The sequence below is a fragment of the Athene noctua genome, chromosome 11, assembly GCF_965140245.1.
Source record: "Athene noctua chromosome 11, bAthNoc1.hap1.1, whole genome shotgun sequence".
Lineage (NCBI taxonomy): Eukaryota > Metazoa > Chordata > Aves > Strigiformes > Strigidae > Athene > Athene noctua.
Genome location: NC_134047.1, coordinates 12678256 through 12694564, shown reverse-complemented (window position 1 = coordinate 12694564; position 16309 = coordinate 12678256). Strand labels below are relative to the sequence as shown.

Here is a 16309-nt window from a genome sequence, read left to right as displayed (position 1 = left end):
CCGGCCCGACGTCACAGACTTGCTGTTCCCACTCCAGGACCAGCACTGTATTCCACACCTGCAAGCACCAAAGACAAACGGAAAGCCTCCACTGCATCTCCAGCTCATTCTGAAGTTCTCCTGAAACTCCAGCACCTGAATTGTTAACAGACACCTCGGTGTTCCTCTTCCACAGGGACGTCGACTTGCAGATCCTCACTGAAAACACACCCGGCCAGAGAATGCAACAACACATCTGCCAAGCAGGTGGAGCAAGACACGGGTGTTTAATAGTAAAGATTGAGAATCGATGGAAGGTTTGGTGGGGAGCCCATCCTCAGCCCTCCAGCCAAGATGTGCCCTTTAGCTCCCCCTTCTCACATAATGGACTCACCCTGTTGGACTTTCCCCCGGCCCACTGTGCGTGTGGGCAGGGATACAGGGGGAAAGCACGATTTTGAGAAAACAAAGCAGAGAGCCAAGCTCAGAGTCACCACACCCTTTTTTATATAGTAATTTGATGGAGCAAGAGAGAAAAAAGGGAAAAAAGATGCTGACAAGCATCAGCTCCCACCCAGCAAACCAGAGATTCCCCTAACTCACAGTGCTTTTGTTGTTCCTACGTTTAATGGAAATGCACACAATAAAATTCATTAAAAAATAGACAGCCATGTCAAGTAACATTGGTGTCAAACACTGCCCGACTGGCTCGTTGCAAACACAGCTAATGTAGCTCATGCACACACCCTCCCCAACATATTCTAGGGCTCCTCTGTGCCCACACCAGCCCCTCCTGGCTCACCACAACTATCTTGATGCTTGGTCAATTAGGATCTTTGGACCCTTTTATTTACTGTAGTCTCCATTGCTTTGGCAAGTGTAAAGAGGCCACTGCCAGCCTGACTGCTTTACCTGCTGAGTGAATTTTTGCCTCCACATGGGGAAAAAAAAATTATCTTAAATGAAACTCTGAAATGGCCTTTGGTCAACACCCCCCTAATAACATGAAAGGAAAAATGCAGCTACTACACATCTGCTTGCCAAAGCTGCCCTAGGTTTTAGAAGAAATAAAACCCACTTTCCAAAGCTCTAGGATCTGAAATCCCTGGTAGCAAAAATTTATTTTCATGACTGAAGACAAGGAGAAATTTATAAACATATTCTAGCAACCAACCAATAAAACAGTAAATATTCCATTCCTGTGACTTATATGATCACCTGGGAGCAAAACATCCACACCAGCTCTGCCATGTGGCACTATGACAACCAGGAGCATGAGACCACGTGCACATCACACGTCCTTACTTCTTCCCAACCCTACATACGCCAGGGAAGTCTCTTTTGAAGGTCCGCAGTGTATCCAGACATCCAAGTGACTAGTGTCCAACGTTAAAAGGAGAAAAAATAAAGCAGCACACTCATTTCAAAGCCCAAAGACATCAACATTGTTAGATTCTCCTAAAAATAAGTAGTTCCAATTCATTTTTTCTCCCCCCGAAGACCATGCGCCTTGGCCATCGTTCAGCGCATGAGCAAGCTGTGCTTTGGACCATCCACTCTCTCCAGCTTCTCAAAGTGTTTTCTGGCATTGCGGATGTTGATCAGCGTAGCCGCAGAAGCTAGGACGGAAAAGGGACGGGGGAGACAAAAAAAAAAACCTTAAAAAAGATGCAAGTAAACAAGTCCTCAGAAATTAAGTGCTGCCTAAAACCGACTTCCCCATCAGAAAGCTCTCTCATTTTAACTCCGCTGCTCCCTAGCTGTACAAAATTTAACACTGGAAGGTCTGGGCTGTTTGCTGATCCCAGTGCAACACCAAGAAAGAGTCAGAGCAAACTACAGCCAAGTGATAGCTGCACAAGTCACCACAGCTGCTCATTCGCTGCTCCTCAAGCACAGAATCATCGCAGCTGGTAATTGAGTCACAGGGTTTACAAAAGTTCTCCCCAATTCAGTAAACCAGTCAAAAACAGGACAGGAAGCACCAACACTGTAAGCCACAAGGCTGTCCTGGACAGTGTCTCTTAAGGACCTCAAACCCTAACAGAAGTAGTTTCAGTTGGAGTTCCGCAAACGGTTAAATATTCACACTGCGCCTGTGAGAGCTGACACTGCTGGCTACAGTTTCTTCTTTAAGATAAATAGATACTGCTATAATTAGAGTCCTTGCCCACCAAGGCAGTTCAGGCAGCAAGAGCAAAAACTCAAATACAATCCATCTCTGCTTACTCTCCAAAAATCACTGGGGCTGCCAGATCAGAACAGCCCAAAATAGGTTATTAGATACAACCTACTAAATCAGGTCACATCTGTTATAGTGGTTCCCCACTGCTGTTACGATCCTCCACTTGACAGCAACAAATAGCTCAGCTGTCACAGGCACACATCTCGCCTTCCGCAAGGTACATCACTTTTTAACCACCTTCCCCCTCACTCTGCCCAGACAGGGTAAGTCAGCAGGACAGCAGATCCCTCTCCATCTTTTAATTACAATCAGTTTTACTACATTGCTTGGTGTTTGTCATTTTCCAAGAGAAACGCAGTTCAGAGTCATTCATCTTTTTGTCCCTGCAAACACAAAACAGGCCAGAGGCTTATCTTTGCTTCAACTTACGTATCGAAGGGTCTGACATAACCACCATCACATATGTATTTGATGTAAAGATGTCAATGAAAGCAGCAAAGTTAGAGTTCCTGACCTCCATGCTCTGGAAAGAAGCTGCCAGCTTACTAAGAGGGTAGAGTGAAAAAAAAAAAAAAAAAAAAAAAGAGTAAATTAACTATTACTGTAACATTGCTCAAACAGCTTTTGCACCAACATCCCATTACTCGAGTTGTTGGTAACAAAGACACATTTGAGTACTCATTTGGCAAGCAACACCAGGTGTGACTGCAAGTGTCATGCTTGGTTATGTTTGGGGTTTTTTTTAAGAAAGAAATCTTTAGCTTGAGGCTAAATGAGAACAATATAAAGTGATTTGCACATTGAATGGTGAAGGTAACTCAAGATCTACAACCCTAATGAGTCTGCTGTGCCCAAGCTGTCAGTGGCACTTGCCCCACGGATGTAATAGCCATTCAGAAGGACAGTTGAACACGCTGTGGATATCCAGCAGAAATAAGTATAAAACTGAAACATCTGGAGCCAGCTCTGTAAACCATGCAGCCACTTCTCCATCCTATTCAGACTCCAAACACTTGTAGATATTACTAAGAGACTGGGGAAACAGAGACCGTTCTAAAACCAAGCTACTACAAAGCCAGCTTCCCACTTTTTCATTCAAAATATTGATAAATAGGGTCTGGAAGCCTCTTCCTCCCAAAGCAGCGGTGTGGTACAGGGTCTGAAGCAAAGCTCTCCATCTGACTTCCTATAGCACTGTTGACTGTCACTAATTTATCAATTTAGTCCTGAAACTTCCCTACCTCACCCAGGAGAATGAGGTCTAGAAGAAAATGGTTGTCTCAAAACAAACCTCTTTCAACCATCAGCAAAGGAGGAAGTTACAAAAGATAACAATTAACTCAGTTGTGTTTAAGCTTGGTGCAATTTAACTACAGCATCTCAGCTTGCTGAGGAGTCAGAGAACTGTACTACTTTGGAGAGCCTTCATGCCTCTGGATGAAGCTGAAACACCTGCTGCAGTATCTTCCCCACCTAATGATTAAAGCAGCTCACCTGCAACTTAGCTTGAACTGTTTAATAATGTTGCTGATTTTCTCAAATCTGTGGACATCCCGCTGTTCTTTGCACTGATAGTGAGAAATGACCTGGAAGGCAGAAAGAGAGAGAGCACAGAATTAGTAATTTATTTCAACACAGGTTTCTCAGGCTTGACAGCAATTACGGGAAACAGGTGGTGACCAGAACAGGGATTTCCTTTGCCTTTTGCTGACTGAATCTTGGAAACTATTTGCAACAATACTTGTGGCATTTTCATGGTAAAACAAGACTCAATAATACAGTCACCAGGAAGGCTTTCACAAGTGCAGGTGCAAGTATGCAAGATATACAAGAGACATCGTCCATCTGAGGTCTGAAAACTCCAACTTAGCAGCAATTTAAATCTTGATTCAAAGAAGAAAGTGTAAGGAGAGAAAAAAAAATGCAAGACCACCACCTCAGGTAGAGGAAACAGACACTTGACAAATGCTGGAATAGCTTTTCCTTCCTAAGTTTATCAAGCTGCAGATTCTCAAGGACTGAACCTGAGAAATTTCCCATTCTGCAACAGGTAGAATGCACAAGCACTGCTCTCAAAGCCACAGCAAGCTGTTCCTCCCTAAAAAAAGCAGAACAAAGGCAGCTGGTTTCCTAGGGAGTTCTCTCTCCATCAGTTCACTGAGTCAGACCAAGACTGTGCTAAGCTGCCTGCATTCAGATCAGTTCTCCTCCTCTTCCTCCCACACAGTGATCCAGCAGCAACATGCAGACCTCAGTGGCTGGCTGCAAAGACTCAGAGGATCAAAAGTTTTCTGGAATCTTTGCAGTGTGATCCACAGCCATTTCTCCCTGATCACTTTCCCACTTCCCTGGTAGCCTACACACATTTACTCCTCAGCCAAATTAGCTAACGGGCTGAGAACTACATTTACTGCATAAGGTGAATGGCACACAATCAAACAGTTGCATCATCTTTGTTGCCACAGCAAATCAGAAGGGAGTATTTTAAAAACTTTGTGCAAAGGAATATTTAAAAAACATTATGCTGTGTGCTTTAAGCTCTTCAGAATCATGAAACCAGCTGCTAGTGGAAGAGCCAGACACCCTTACGCAAGGATGTTAAACTATTCCTTTTCCACCTACAGAGCCACATTTAACAGACTTGCAAGAACTAAGTTTCTTGGATTTTTTTCTTTTTTTCCTTAAGCACCTTAAAATCATATACTTCCTACTTTTTAAACCTGCCCAATTATTCATACAAGTACAGGTTTAGCCAGATTCAAGGACTGCATTCATACCAAAGCCTTCATTGTATGCAAGTTCATTCCTTAAATTTCCAGATAAGTTTTGCTGTTACTGTGATTTCAATACAATTTCAGAGTAAGATTTCACTTCAGGAGAAAAGTGTCCTGGGGGAAGTTTAAATATATGAAGAAAGTGAGAAAAAAAAAAAAGAGTCTTTTAAAAAGTCACCATTAAACTGAAAATCAGCATTGAATTTTTGTAGTAGAGATTATTCTTTTTCAGTAAAAAAAATGTATTATAACAAAAGTTCTGTTACGTACCACCAAGGTGAACTATTTATTCATCTACAAAAGGTCAAAAAGCAGAACTTGCCAGAAATGGCAGTTTACTTCTGACAGTTTAAGAAGCAATAGAAGTAATGGCTCCTTTTCCACATTCCCTCCATCATTTCAAAATCAGATGTTTGGCCATCAAGAAAAGCACTCAAAAAAATTCAAAACCATTCCTCCAGGTCGGCAAGGTGCAAAGACAGAAAAGACCAATCCAGAAACCAAGAGTATGGACAAACAAGCAGCAGCGGTGGTTTTAACCAACACGTTTACCTTGCAGAGACAACAGGTTGGAAGCACAGTTACCATGCAGCCAGTAACTTGGAAAGCCGCAGCAATCCAATTGCTTGTGATCCTCTACCCATACTCCAGGTTTGGAGAACATCAGACAAAATAAAAAATAGAAATCAAGACCTGTTAAAACGTTAGGCCAGGGGAACTGAAGAGGCTTATTTCAATCTAAAGAATGTTCTTGCCCTGGGCAGAAAGGAATTCTCAGAAAAGTCCTACGGCCGACAACAGAATGGGGATATGAAACCCCCTCACAGCTTGGAATAGGGAAATACCGATCAAGCCCTCAGCTCAGCTGCTAGAAGCGGAAATTTTGGGAAGGTCCCACGAGCCATGGAGTCACATCAGCTACTCTCAATATCACACGGCCTGGATCAATGCATTCTGCCATCTGGCACCTCTCTTTGGGCTACTGCCACAACAGCACTTTCCATCCAGGGAACTGCATCCTAGGCTGCGCAGAGGAACCTGAAGGGCAGAACTGCTGTATTCACCAGGAAAGTGGCTCTTTCAAACAGAAGCACTTCATCTGCCTCGATGATCTGAGCAAAGTTCCTCAGGTTCATTTCCAGCTGCTGGACATTGGGGATCAGCTGATAGACTATACTGGACCAAGCCTGTCAATAAAGAAAAACACAATGTAAGGGCTGCATTAGCACTTTTCTACCTCATCCTCTTGTTATGTAATGTGCTCAAAACCCGATTATTTGTAGTTCTGGGTGTTGATAGCCTGGGCAAGACTGAGAAGCTTCTCCCACCTGTTTCTCTACTACAGTGAAGACTACCAGTGCTACCCCAGACCTGAGTAAACTCTTCACTAGGCCAAGCTCTTTTCTAGATCGGTCACAGAGAAACTAGAATACTATTAAACAGACTTAAATCATCCTAATTTTAAGCTGGCAATGCTTTTATCTACTGCTCCCACTGAAGTTTTCAGACTTTTTTCTAATCCTGAGCAAGGTCAACATGCAGAAGGATACTTGGCAGCTTGTCACTGATCCAAACAGAAAGCTCTACTCTAACCCAGTGAGTCAGGAACAAGTCCAGAAGGGACTGGGGATGCTGTAATTGTCATCTGTCCTCATTCAGACTCCAGTCCTCCAAGCTCAGCTTCACCTCACTGCCAACCTGGTGACCCAGGTCTGTGTCAGTGCCTGACCACACGCTTCCCCCCAGGAGTCAGGGTGGATATTTGTGTCTCCTATTTACCAAACACTCCTCCCATCCCATTTGCCAAACACAAAGTTGAAAGTCCAAACCAAGGGCATGAGCTCTGAAGAGCATTGGCAGGGCTGTGTCTGGAATAGCACAGGTCTGCTGCTGCGTAAGCGGCTCAAACAGAGTAACCAGTGTGACTGATGGACGTCAGGGATGGCTGCAGGAACCCAGGGTGTGCCCCTGCTTGGGGAGGGTAATTTCTAGAGGGAGCTGGGCACGTGCTTTGTCAAGAGTGATGTCTGGTGTACGGTGCTGCATCAGCCTCAAGCACATCATACGCTGAAGGCAGGGGAATTTGTTACAGCTTTAAATGGATTTGCCAGGATGGTGAAAGTTGCTGTCCCAAGTCCCGATAAAGTCAACAGAAAGAGCCAAATGGTCCTCACCTTCAGACAAGCGACCCAGCCACTACCACCACTGCTTATTAGCCTGAGCTGGCAATTATAAAGATCATTTGCTCTCAGCGTAGCCCAGGTAGGACTCACCACTCCCACACTGGAAGACCTCTGACACTACAGTCAAGACTGACTAATGGCAAAAATCCCCACCCACAAAAAACCACACCCACTCCTGAAAGCAAAGCAAATTCCCAGAAAGGTAAATGTTTGTGTATTAACAGTGCTGCAGAGAAACACAGAAAACAATTCCATGCCAGATAAACGTGACTAAAAGATGCAGAAGCTCTTTCTAAAGCAGCCAGGCAAAATATTTAGGCAGTATTAACATAGTGACACCATGACTCCAGCACATGGAGGGCTTTTACATTTTCTAATTAAAACCAGAATGCTCAGGTGCTGTTTACAACAGCTAACCCCCAGAAGTAGCTGCTGCAGAACCAAAAAGGGCCAGTCACTAATAAACCAGTAGCAACTAACCACTTGCCTTCCTTGCACTCTTGTTTTCAATAAGGAGCGGGAAAAGCCAGATACAGAGAAGAAGCTGGACAAACCTTGTAAAGTGTTTCATCCCAGATGGAAGTTCTAAAACAAACACATTCCAAGGGCCGGGAAAGGCGCTTCAAGTCCTCCTCACGCTCTTTAAAAATCTGGGAAATAAAAAAAGATTAGCAGTTGAGTGCAAATATTTCTGCCTTTGGTGGTGGTTGCTGTATTGCATTTACAGCACGCATTTCAAACAAACCTTGAGTACCCACAGCACCCGAGAAAAGACAACAGCAGAGCACATCAGCCAGGACAGGCTGGCAGAAACCTCCTCCACTGGAACAGCAGGGAAAAGCAGATCATGGCTGTCTTGCAATAGATTTGACCAGGACTCAAAACTGAAATAACTATGGGTGTCATGGAGTGGGAATGGAAGCAGACACACATGAGCGTCTCTGAGGACCTAAATTTTGAGAAGACCCTGGTCACAGGCAGAAAGCTCTATCACTGAGAACAGGATTGGAAGAAAGCACTTGAGGCTCATCAGTATGAGCAGCTCTGAGGCATGTACTTATATAGCCCTCTCACACCATACTCTGCCTTTAGAAGTTATGCTTACAAAAAAGGGGGAGCAGGGTGAACAGTAAAGATCAGACAGTCTTGTGCCAGGCTCCTACAGAACTGCTAAAAAAGCAGCAGGACAGCCAGCAATGTGCCTCTGCAGGGGAAGATAACAACAACTGCCTTCACCTCAGCTTACTGTTTTCAGCAATGTGACAGAACATTAACCAATGCCCATGAAATGCTGCATAGGCCAACATTTACTATTTGGGTCCTGGGATACCAAAGGCTTCAATACGATTTACAGAGATAGTGATGTGGCTCAGTATTTGCATGTTCTTCTGAGTAGCAGACACCTTAACACAGATCTTGATGGGTATGCAATGGTACACATTGAAAGCATATCTGAAGTAAGGCTCCTCTTCTGTCAACCCCTCACTTCAGGGCCTCAATAGTCTACACAACTATGTAAAACCAGCATTTGTCCACTAGTCCCAAAACAAACCTGGACAGGACAGCATTAAGAAGATTTTAGACTCATCCTTCTGTCCGGAGGGAAGGCAGATGGAAGTGAGGAAAAGTTCCCTGAATCAAGCCTGTGAACAAGCTACTTCTGCACTGCGCTGGATGGCAGAACTAAAACTGGAAGAGGAGGACCTCCACTCTGAGATGCACGAATGATCTGAAGCCAACCTGCTATGTGGAAGTCTGTCTGTGCAGGGAGGTCAGGGCGTGGTTTCAGCCACAGCACCTTGCATGGCCTCCTTTGCAGCTGCCCAGGCACATACTCACCAGGAATCAGAAGTTAGTTTAATAAGACACCTTACTTCAGACAAAAGCCAACAGCCTAAAGGGGCCTCCAAACTTGCTGCAAGCCAGGGAGGGGCCAAGCAGCTAGGGATGTGCTCATCTAACCCACAAAGCTCATTCCTCCTTTGGTATCAGGACCTGGCTGCTTTTCAGTCCAAGCTGAAAAAGCAAGGTTGGTAGGAACTTGACATCTTCCCATTTCCCTGCAACCTTTCAAAAGTTCAGAAAAAGAACAGAAAACATGCAATACCTCTGAAAGGTTGATCCCCAGCCTCTTGGGGCTGAAGAGTGCTTAAGAGGTGATCAATCTCTGGGCCAGCAGGCCAAACTGACAGAGAGCAGAATCAACTGACAGAAACCACCTTCTAGTTAACTGGGAAAGTTTCAACTCTTTGAAAGGAAAGGCTTAGAGTAGTTGTTACTAAAAATCATTAGTTCTGTTCTCCTCTAGATTACATGCAAAAGATAGCAATGACACACAATTTAGAAAAGGCAGAAAAAGCTTAGAGGGCTCTGACAATTCTTAACATCTGAGAAACCCTTCTAGGAACAGTGCTGATGGGGCTGTATTTGAAGCATGAAATCACAATGCATTAGCACAGTCAAAAGATGTTCTGTTTGAAAGCGTTTCTATGACAGCTATCAGCTTCTCACCAAATCCCGCTGATCCTCCTGCACCAAGTCCATCTTGTGCACTAGACAAAAGATCTTTGCATCTGGAGAGTTCTGAAGAATTGCCTCCAAGCATGACTGGTAGTAGTGCATGTCCTTCTCCAGTTCGCGGCTCTCTACATCAAAGACATAGATGAGGACTTCCACATTGCGGAAGATGTTGTCCCGCTGACTGGTGAAGTAGTTCTCCATAAAGGTGTCCTGTCTGAGAAGGAGCAGAGCAACAAAGCAAGGAGACTCCCATTAGAGCAACCAGGTCTTGCTTAGCATTGCCAGGAAAGGTGCTACATGTAAAACACCTCCCATAGAAAGGCATGGCTTGCATGTTGAGCTAGAGACCCCATCCAAGGAGTCTAGACAAGAGCCCTGCGAGTGGTGATATTCCCCATGGTGTGAAGCTTCCCCAGCACTTCTAACCAAGCAAAGTTGGATGCTTCTGAAGAGCATCTGCTTGCCAGTCTCACAGGAAGCTGAAGTTTCCTTCACATCCCAGCTGGCTGCTCAGTGTCCTGTGCAAACAGAGTTACATTGCTTCTGGACCCAGACTGGCTTTTAGAGAGTTGGGTATAAAAAAGCCACAGCAAAAGCTAAAATATAACCAAAACCATCAGCGTAGCCTGCTACGATAGGATTTAAATCTCCTTTAACTTTTGCTGAATACGGTGCATGAGGACATGAGAGCTGCTGAAGCCTGGAAAAGTTGGACAGCTCTGCTGAGGCTCTGTCAGCGGGAGAGCATTCTTCGAAAAGCTGCTTCCAGGAGCCACAGGGTCACTATCAACCTTCAGCAATTCTGAAACTAGTGTCACCTCCCACCACCTCAGGAGAAGGTCCGGGTGAAGGACTCAGGCTTTTTGCCAGCAGAAGCAAGCAAGCAGCAAGGTAAGGGTGGACCTACACACTGCACCTTTTATGTAGGGATAACTCAAGAGACAGCATCATTGTGCCAACCTCTTCCACCCACCTCCAGGCACAAGCCTAAGATGTGGCATCTGTTCTTCCCAGAGTTGTCTCACCAGTTTTACAGTGCATGCATGAAGCTTGTTCTATTCCCTTCGTGCATAAGCAGCGTACTTGTCCCCCCAGGGCAGCAGGACCTCTGTTTTGTACATCCCCAGTCTTATTCCCCAGAGCTAACCCCCAATGGTTTCAAAAGCAAAAGAATAAACAGTACCTACCCTCCGCAGTCCCAGAGGTTTAATACCAGGTTTCCTAGAAATCTAACATGGGAGTGCTCCACATCAACTAGAAAGAGACAACAGAAGTTTACTGACTGTACCACACACCCATATCCAAGCTACCTCCCCGGGCAGTCACAAATGCCATTCTTCACAGCACAGCCCACAGTTTGTAAAATCCCATCTAAGCACTGTTGAACATAAATCTGTAGCTGAAGGCACTATGGAAAAAGTTCCCAGAGTAATTCAAGCCTTCCTACTCTCTACCCAGGACCTATTCTCCTGAGAAGCACAGGAGGTGGTTCCCCTTTAGCACATTCTCAAATCTTCATGATATTTTAAGAATGACATTAGTTCCAGCACGCTCTGCAGGGCTTTAAACTAGCCTTAAAAGAATAAATCAGTAACAGAGAGAATGTAAACTTTATGAACAAGACAAATTTAGGGCAAAGAGGGAATGTACACCAATCTGTGACATTAAGTCCTCACAGGTGCTTCTCAGCAAGAAGCACTGGAACCTGACAATTCACACCCCTGTTTCAGAGGAATCCCTTACTGCTTTTTCAGACCAGTGGCTTTGGAGGACAAAAAAAAGGCAGAAGACAGTAAGTCTAGTGCAGTATCTTGCCAAAGCCACAGATGCATAGCAAGATCACTGTGACTCCAGGTGTGCTAGCTATCAGCTGGCTAACAACAGGAAAGCTTCACCAAGGAGGACCATGAGGACACTCTCAACACTCAGCCAGTGACAGGTGTAGTTGCAGCAAAGGCTGCTTCGTGATCAAAAAAAAAGCTAAGGCTAAAAGTTCAACAATAAAGCAGCAAAACTGAACGCAGTGCTGCTCTGCCTTTCACTCCAGCTTCCTACCTGCCCTCAGCTGAAGTCAGGAGTGCAGTTCCCTGTGAGGTGTGGTAGCTGGGAGGATCAACAGACACCCATCTACTCCAGAGCAGAGGAGAGGCAGGGACTGCTGGAGGGAACAGCCTCGCCCCTTTAATGAAGGGGGTTTGAGCCCTGAGAACTTGTGGTTCAAACAAGAGAAGTCTTACTTGTGGCACCCAGGCGCCGTGTGTCCCTGGCGATGTAGTTTGCAAAGATAATGGACCTCATGCTGGTCTTCCCAGACCCACTTTTACCCATCAGCAGCACCTGGGAAGAAAAAAAAAACAACATAGAAGAATTAACTACCACAGAGCACTAAGTCCTTCATGGCTCCCTTGGAGTTAACATCTTACTGCCAAAGCCACCAAAACACAGGACTCGCATACTTCAGATGTGAATGCATCAGGAGAGGCAAAGAAGAGTAGCATGCCTGGGAAAGGAGGAGGCAGACATCCTTACCTCCCTGCTACCCGCAGCCACTGAATCATTGTCAGACTGAAAACCTTTCCATCTTGTCTGTGTTCTTGAACTATGCCCCCCCCACCCTCTCAGGAATCTCTGCCCCTCCAGGCACCGCAATCCTGTTCCTCCCACGGCTGCCTACCACCCGGAAGGAAGTGCCACCAGCACTCAGGGAAGAGCAGGAGCTGCTCCCAAAGCTGCCGCAGCCTCCTCAGCCCCAGCCCCTTGCACCCGCACACTTTTCAAATGCACTCTGGAACCACAGGTGAAGGCTTGATGGTTTTGATGACAGCAAAAGCTTTATCTTCAAGCCTTTAAGGCCAGGCTGGAAACAACCCCTTGCCCATTCAGCACTGGTATTCTCTAACCATCACTTCTCTCCTAATCATGCTCTTTTCCTTCTCATAATGTGACTTGTTTTCTCCTTCCTGACAAAAGTGAAATACAAGTTACATTTCAAGTTTCACGCGTCAGAAGACCAGCAAAAGGTTAAAATCAGATGGGACAGCCAGTTCAAGTGCACCAGGCCATCACACAGGGGAGACACTTGACTCCAGAGTCCTCTTTGCAGATTATCAGGCCCAAGGAGGGTTAGCACCTTTGGTAGCCAAAAACTAGGGGATGACTGTGGGGGGAAGAGGGGACACGGTCACACAAGGCAAGACTCTATATTGTGATCTAAAAATAAAAATTTAAAAGCCACAACAGTGACAGCCAACACAGACTTGCTCGCAAAAACAGCTGTTAGTCAAGTTCCAGTTACAAAGTCAAACTGAGCCTTTGGCACCAGCTCTGAAGATCTATCATCAAGGATAGTTTTAACAAGAGTGCAAGCGGCCCAAGTCTGCCTGCCCAGCCCACACCACTGCCAAAAGCTAACTGGGAAGCCACTCGCTCAACTCCCAGCCTCACTCTGTGACTGTACAGCAACCACTGCCACAATGTCAGTGCAAACAAGGAGAGGCAGAATCACATCATCCCGATTGCAGAAGTTATCCTTCTGAGAGTGACTGCACCATTTCACAGGCTGGCAAGCAGCCTTTCCAAAAGGAAGCTGACCACACATCTCGATGACTTGGTAACAACTTTTTCCTTGGAGAGGCAGGCTGGTCAGGTCACACCTGCCAGCCTTTCTGAAGCAAATTCCCAGAAAGCTACACTGGCCTTCTCCCCTGAGCTACAGACAGAGCAGAAAGAGACTGTCAATGTCTCTTATTTCATACCACCTGCAGAAGAAGCACAAGCAGAAACTCAATACAGCTCCAAGGCACAGCCCAAGTTAGCCTACAAGCAAAAATCCAATTTCCAAGTTTTAGCCAGAAGAGGCCTTTCAAAGGGGTCAGACACCAGCAAGTAAGGCCAGGCAGGGAACCCAATCCGAACGTATCATGGACAGGCAGCCATATATTCTCTACACAGCTGCTTTAATGGCTTTGAATATGCTTACTGCTGGAATATACCCCCCTCCTCATTCTCAGAAGAAGTACTATTCCTTCCCCACATGTTAAGTTCCATCCTACCATGACCCCTCAGTGAATTACAGGCTCCACACGCAAGTAATGCATCACAAGAGTCTCCCCTTGGGCCAGCGAGGCGGGTTAGAGCATATCCTCTTCCCTAACGAGCAGGGGGTTTTGCAACACGTACCAGAAACACTCACACAGCAGTTATCATGGATGGCTCTGCAGCGAGCCTGCCCTATCACTCGTGCCAGTGAATAAGCTCAAACCTGGTTTTAATTTCTAGTGCATTAACCAAAGGATGCCTCTGCTGACTCTGAGAGTCTTAAGAGGTACCTGACAGCCAAAGAACACATGGAAGTGCAGATGCAAACACATAATGACATTAGCAAATACAGATGGGGAAGGAAAACCCAACTGCAAAGGATTCTCCTTTCAGTTCTTACCTTTTTCTTCATGGCTGTGCTTGGCATCACCCACCTACAGAGAGAAGACCATCTTCTTACATTGCTCTACTTTCCTGGCTTACAGGCTTCACTTCAACATCCAAATCCCACCCACATAAGTACCTCGCAAAAGGGGAAGCACTCCCATAGCGACATAATTCCCCCCAACCTCCACCCCACCAGGCATCTGACAGCTTCTGCTCCAGATGGCATGGGGAAACTTTAGCAAAAGCCTCCTACTGCCAGAAAACCCTCCAACACGCCCATGATGAACCACGTTCCCGTAATTACACGGCCGAAACAGGCCTAAGCAGGATAAACGCGGCCAGCGCTGGAAGGCAGCGGGAGAGACCCGCGGAGCCGCCACGCCGCTCGGGTCCCCCGGCACACGGCAGCCAGGGTCGCCTCACCCGCAGCCCCCGCTCCCACCCCTTCCCCCGGGAGGCTCCGGAGTCCGCACCGAGCAACCCATGACCGCGGCGTCACATGTCCCCACACCCCGCTCCCCGCCCGCACCGACCACCGCCCCGCCCCTCCGGGCCGGTGCCTCCGGTCCCCGACCCCGCTCCCCCCCAACCTCCCAGCTGTCCCCGGCCCCACCCGGCCCGACAGTGGCTTCGCCCCCCGGCTCAGCCAGCGCCGCCGGGCCCCGCCGCCCCCCGCTACCTCTAGCCGCGATAGGCGCCTCCCGGGCCGGCTCGGCAGTGCCCGCGGGCGGCGGCGGGGGTGCCTGCCGGCCTGCCCGCCGGGGGCGGCGGAGCTCAGCGGGACCGAGCGCCCCCCGCTCCGGGGTAGGCCTCAAAGCCGCAGCCTCGCGTAATGCCGCCGGGGTCTCGCCCGCTCCCGTCGCGGCGCCCGGGACCCCCCGCCCCCAGCGGCGCTCACGAGACCCAGCGCTCGGCCGCCGCCGCCGGTCACGTGAGCGCTCGCCCCGCCCTCTCCCGCTCGCCCGCGCCCCCTCCCGTCACGTGACGCGGCGCCGCCAACCGCGCCACGGGCGGGGCGAGGAGGGGAGGGGGCGTGGCCGGACGGCGGCGAAGCGCCGGCAGCCATCTTAGGTGCGGGCAGCCCCGCTCCGGCGGGGCGCGGCGGCCGGCAGCGGTCCCCGGCGGCGCTATGGGGCGGGCGGAGAGCGTGCTTCCCAGCGCCTCCCATATGGTCTAGCGGTTAGGATTCCTGGTTTTCACCCAGGCGGCCCGGGTTCGACTCCCGGTATGGGAAGCATTAGTTTTTTTTTCCCCTGCCTTGGAAGGGAAAGCGCCGGTGCTTCCCGACCTCCTTTTCCCGCATTTTTACATTTTGCGGCTAAATACCTCTCCATTTCTCTCAAATGTCAGGAGTCTCCCGAAGCTGTACGAAGCACTCTACCACTGCAAACCCTGCCGCCCGCCTCAGTTGAAAATGTTCAAGTACATTAGACAACAGAGGACCTCGCTAAATGCCCGGTTTTATTTAATGCCGGTGAAAAAACCGCTGTTTGTGTCGCACCAGCGTGTTTTAAACCGCCCTGGCTATTGTCCAAGGCCAACAGTATTGTACTGCGACTCTAGTAGCAGCAATCTGCCACAGCTAGACATACAAACAAACACATATATATAATATAGATATAAATGAGCATGTAGGGCTAGTAAATTAGGAAGGGAAATTCCTCAGCAAAGCCTCAACACCTCTCACACCCTCCCCCCCTCAGAGCCCCAGCATCTCACATACCCTCCCCACCCCGAGCCTCGGCACCTCACTTATCCCCCCCGAGAGCCTTGGCATCTCACGCACCCCCCCTCAGAACCTCGGCACCCCACGTACCCCCCTCCTCAGAGCCCCAGCACCTCACACAATCCCCCAGCCCACCCAGACTTAGCACCCAGCACGTTTCAGCTTTAAGCAAAGCCCAGCCTGGCAGGAGCTTGGGGCATGGCCCCTCGGAGCTGCCTCTCCTCCGGAGGAAGCCCCTCGCCAGCACGGCTTCACGCCAGGGGTCCCCGGCAGGGCTGTGCACCCCGCGGGCAGGGCTGTGCACCCCACGGGCTGGTCGTGGGGGGACTGAAGGCGGGCAGTGGGCTGTGCCTCAGAGGGGCTGAAGATAACAGTGGAGACAGGCTCATCCTCTGGCAATAGCGGGGCTTGGCCAGGAGCCCTAAGTCCTGCCCAGCTCCTCTCAGCCCTGCCAGGCCTCTTCCAGGGTCATTACTGGGCACCAGCAGTGGGTGCCTGGGGGTGTCCCCACACAGCC

At 48.2% G+C, this 16309-nt stretch overlaps 1 protein-coding gene and 1 non-coding gene across 2 annotated transcripts; one reads left to right on the top strand and one right to left on the bottom strand.

The window, feature by feature from the left end:
* Positions 1-1069: 1069 nt before the first annotated feature.
* On the bottom strand, positions 1070-15007 carry LOC141964645 (ras-related GTP-binding protein A). The gene is made up of 10 exons (XM_074915284.1): positions 14746-15007; positions 14080-14113; positions 11879-11978; positions 10829-10895; positions 9633-9855; positions 7676-7771; positions 6003-6125; positions 3659-3750; positions 2594-2709; positions 1070-1598 (listed from the first exon to the last, which is right to left on the bottom strand). Exons 2-10 carry the CDS (start codon positions 14104-14106, stop codon positions 1501-1503), a joined length of 942 nt encoding a protein of 313 aa, XP_074771385.1. The 5' UTR covers positions 14107-14113; positions 14746-15007; the 3' UTR covers positions 1070-1500.
* Positions 15008-15228: 221 nt separating this feature from the next.
* TRNAE-UUC (transfer RNA glutamic acid (anticodon UUC)) lies at positions 15229-15300 on the top strand. The gene has a single exon. It is a non-coding gene; the product is annotated as a tRNA-Glu (tRNA).
* The last annotated feature ends 1009 nt before the right edge of the window (positions 15301-16309 follow it).

Bases quoted from the DNA above. Each gene is read 5' to 3' on its own strand.
- LOC141964645 (XM_074915284.1), bottom strand. From the start codon at position 14,106: ATGCCAAGCACAGCCATGAAGAAAAAG. The intron at 7,772-9,632 runs GTGAGAAGCTGA...TTTATTTCCCAG, and splicing joins AGGAGGATCAGCGGGATTTG to ATTTTTAAAGAGCGTGAGGA. The intron at 1,599-2,593 runs GTAAGTTGAAGC...TTTCCGTCCTAG, and splicing joins TATGTCAGACCCTTCGATAC to CTTCTGCGGCTACGCTGATC.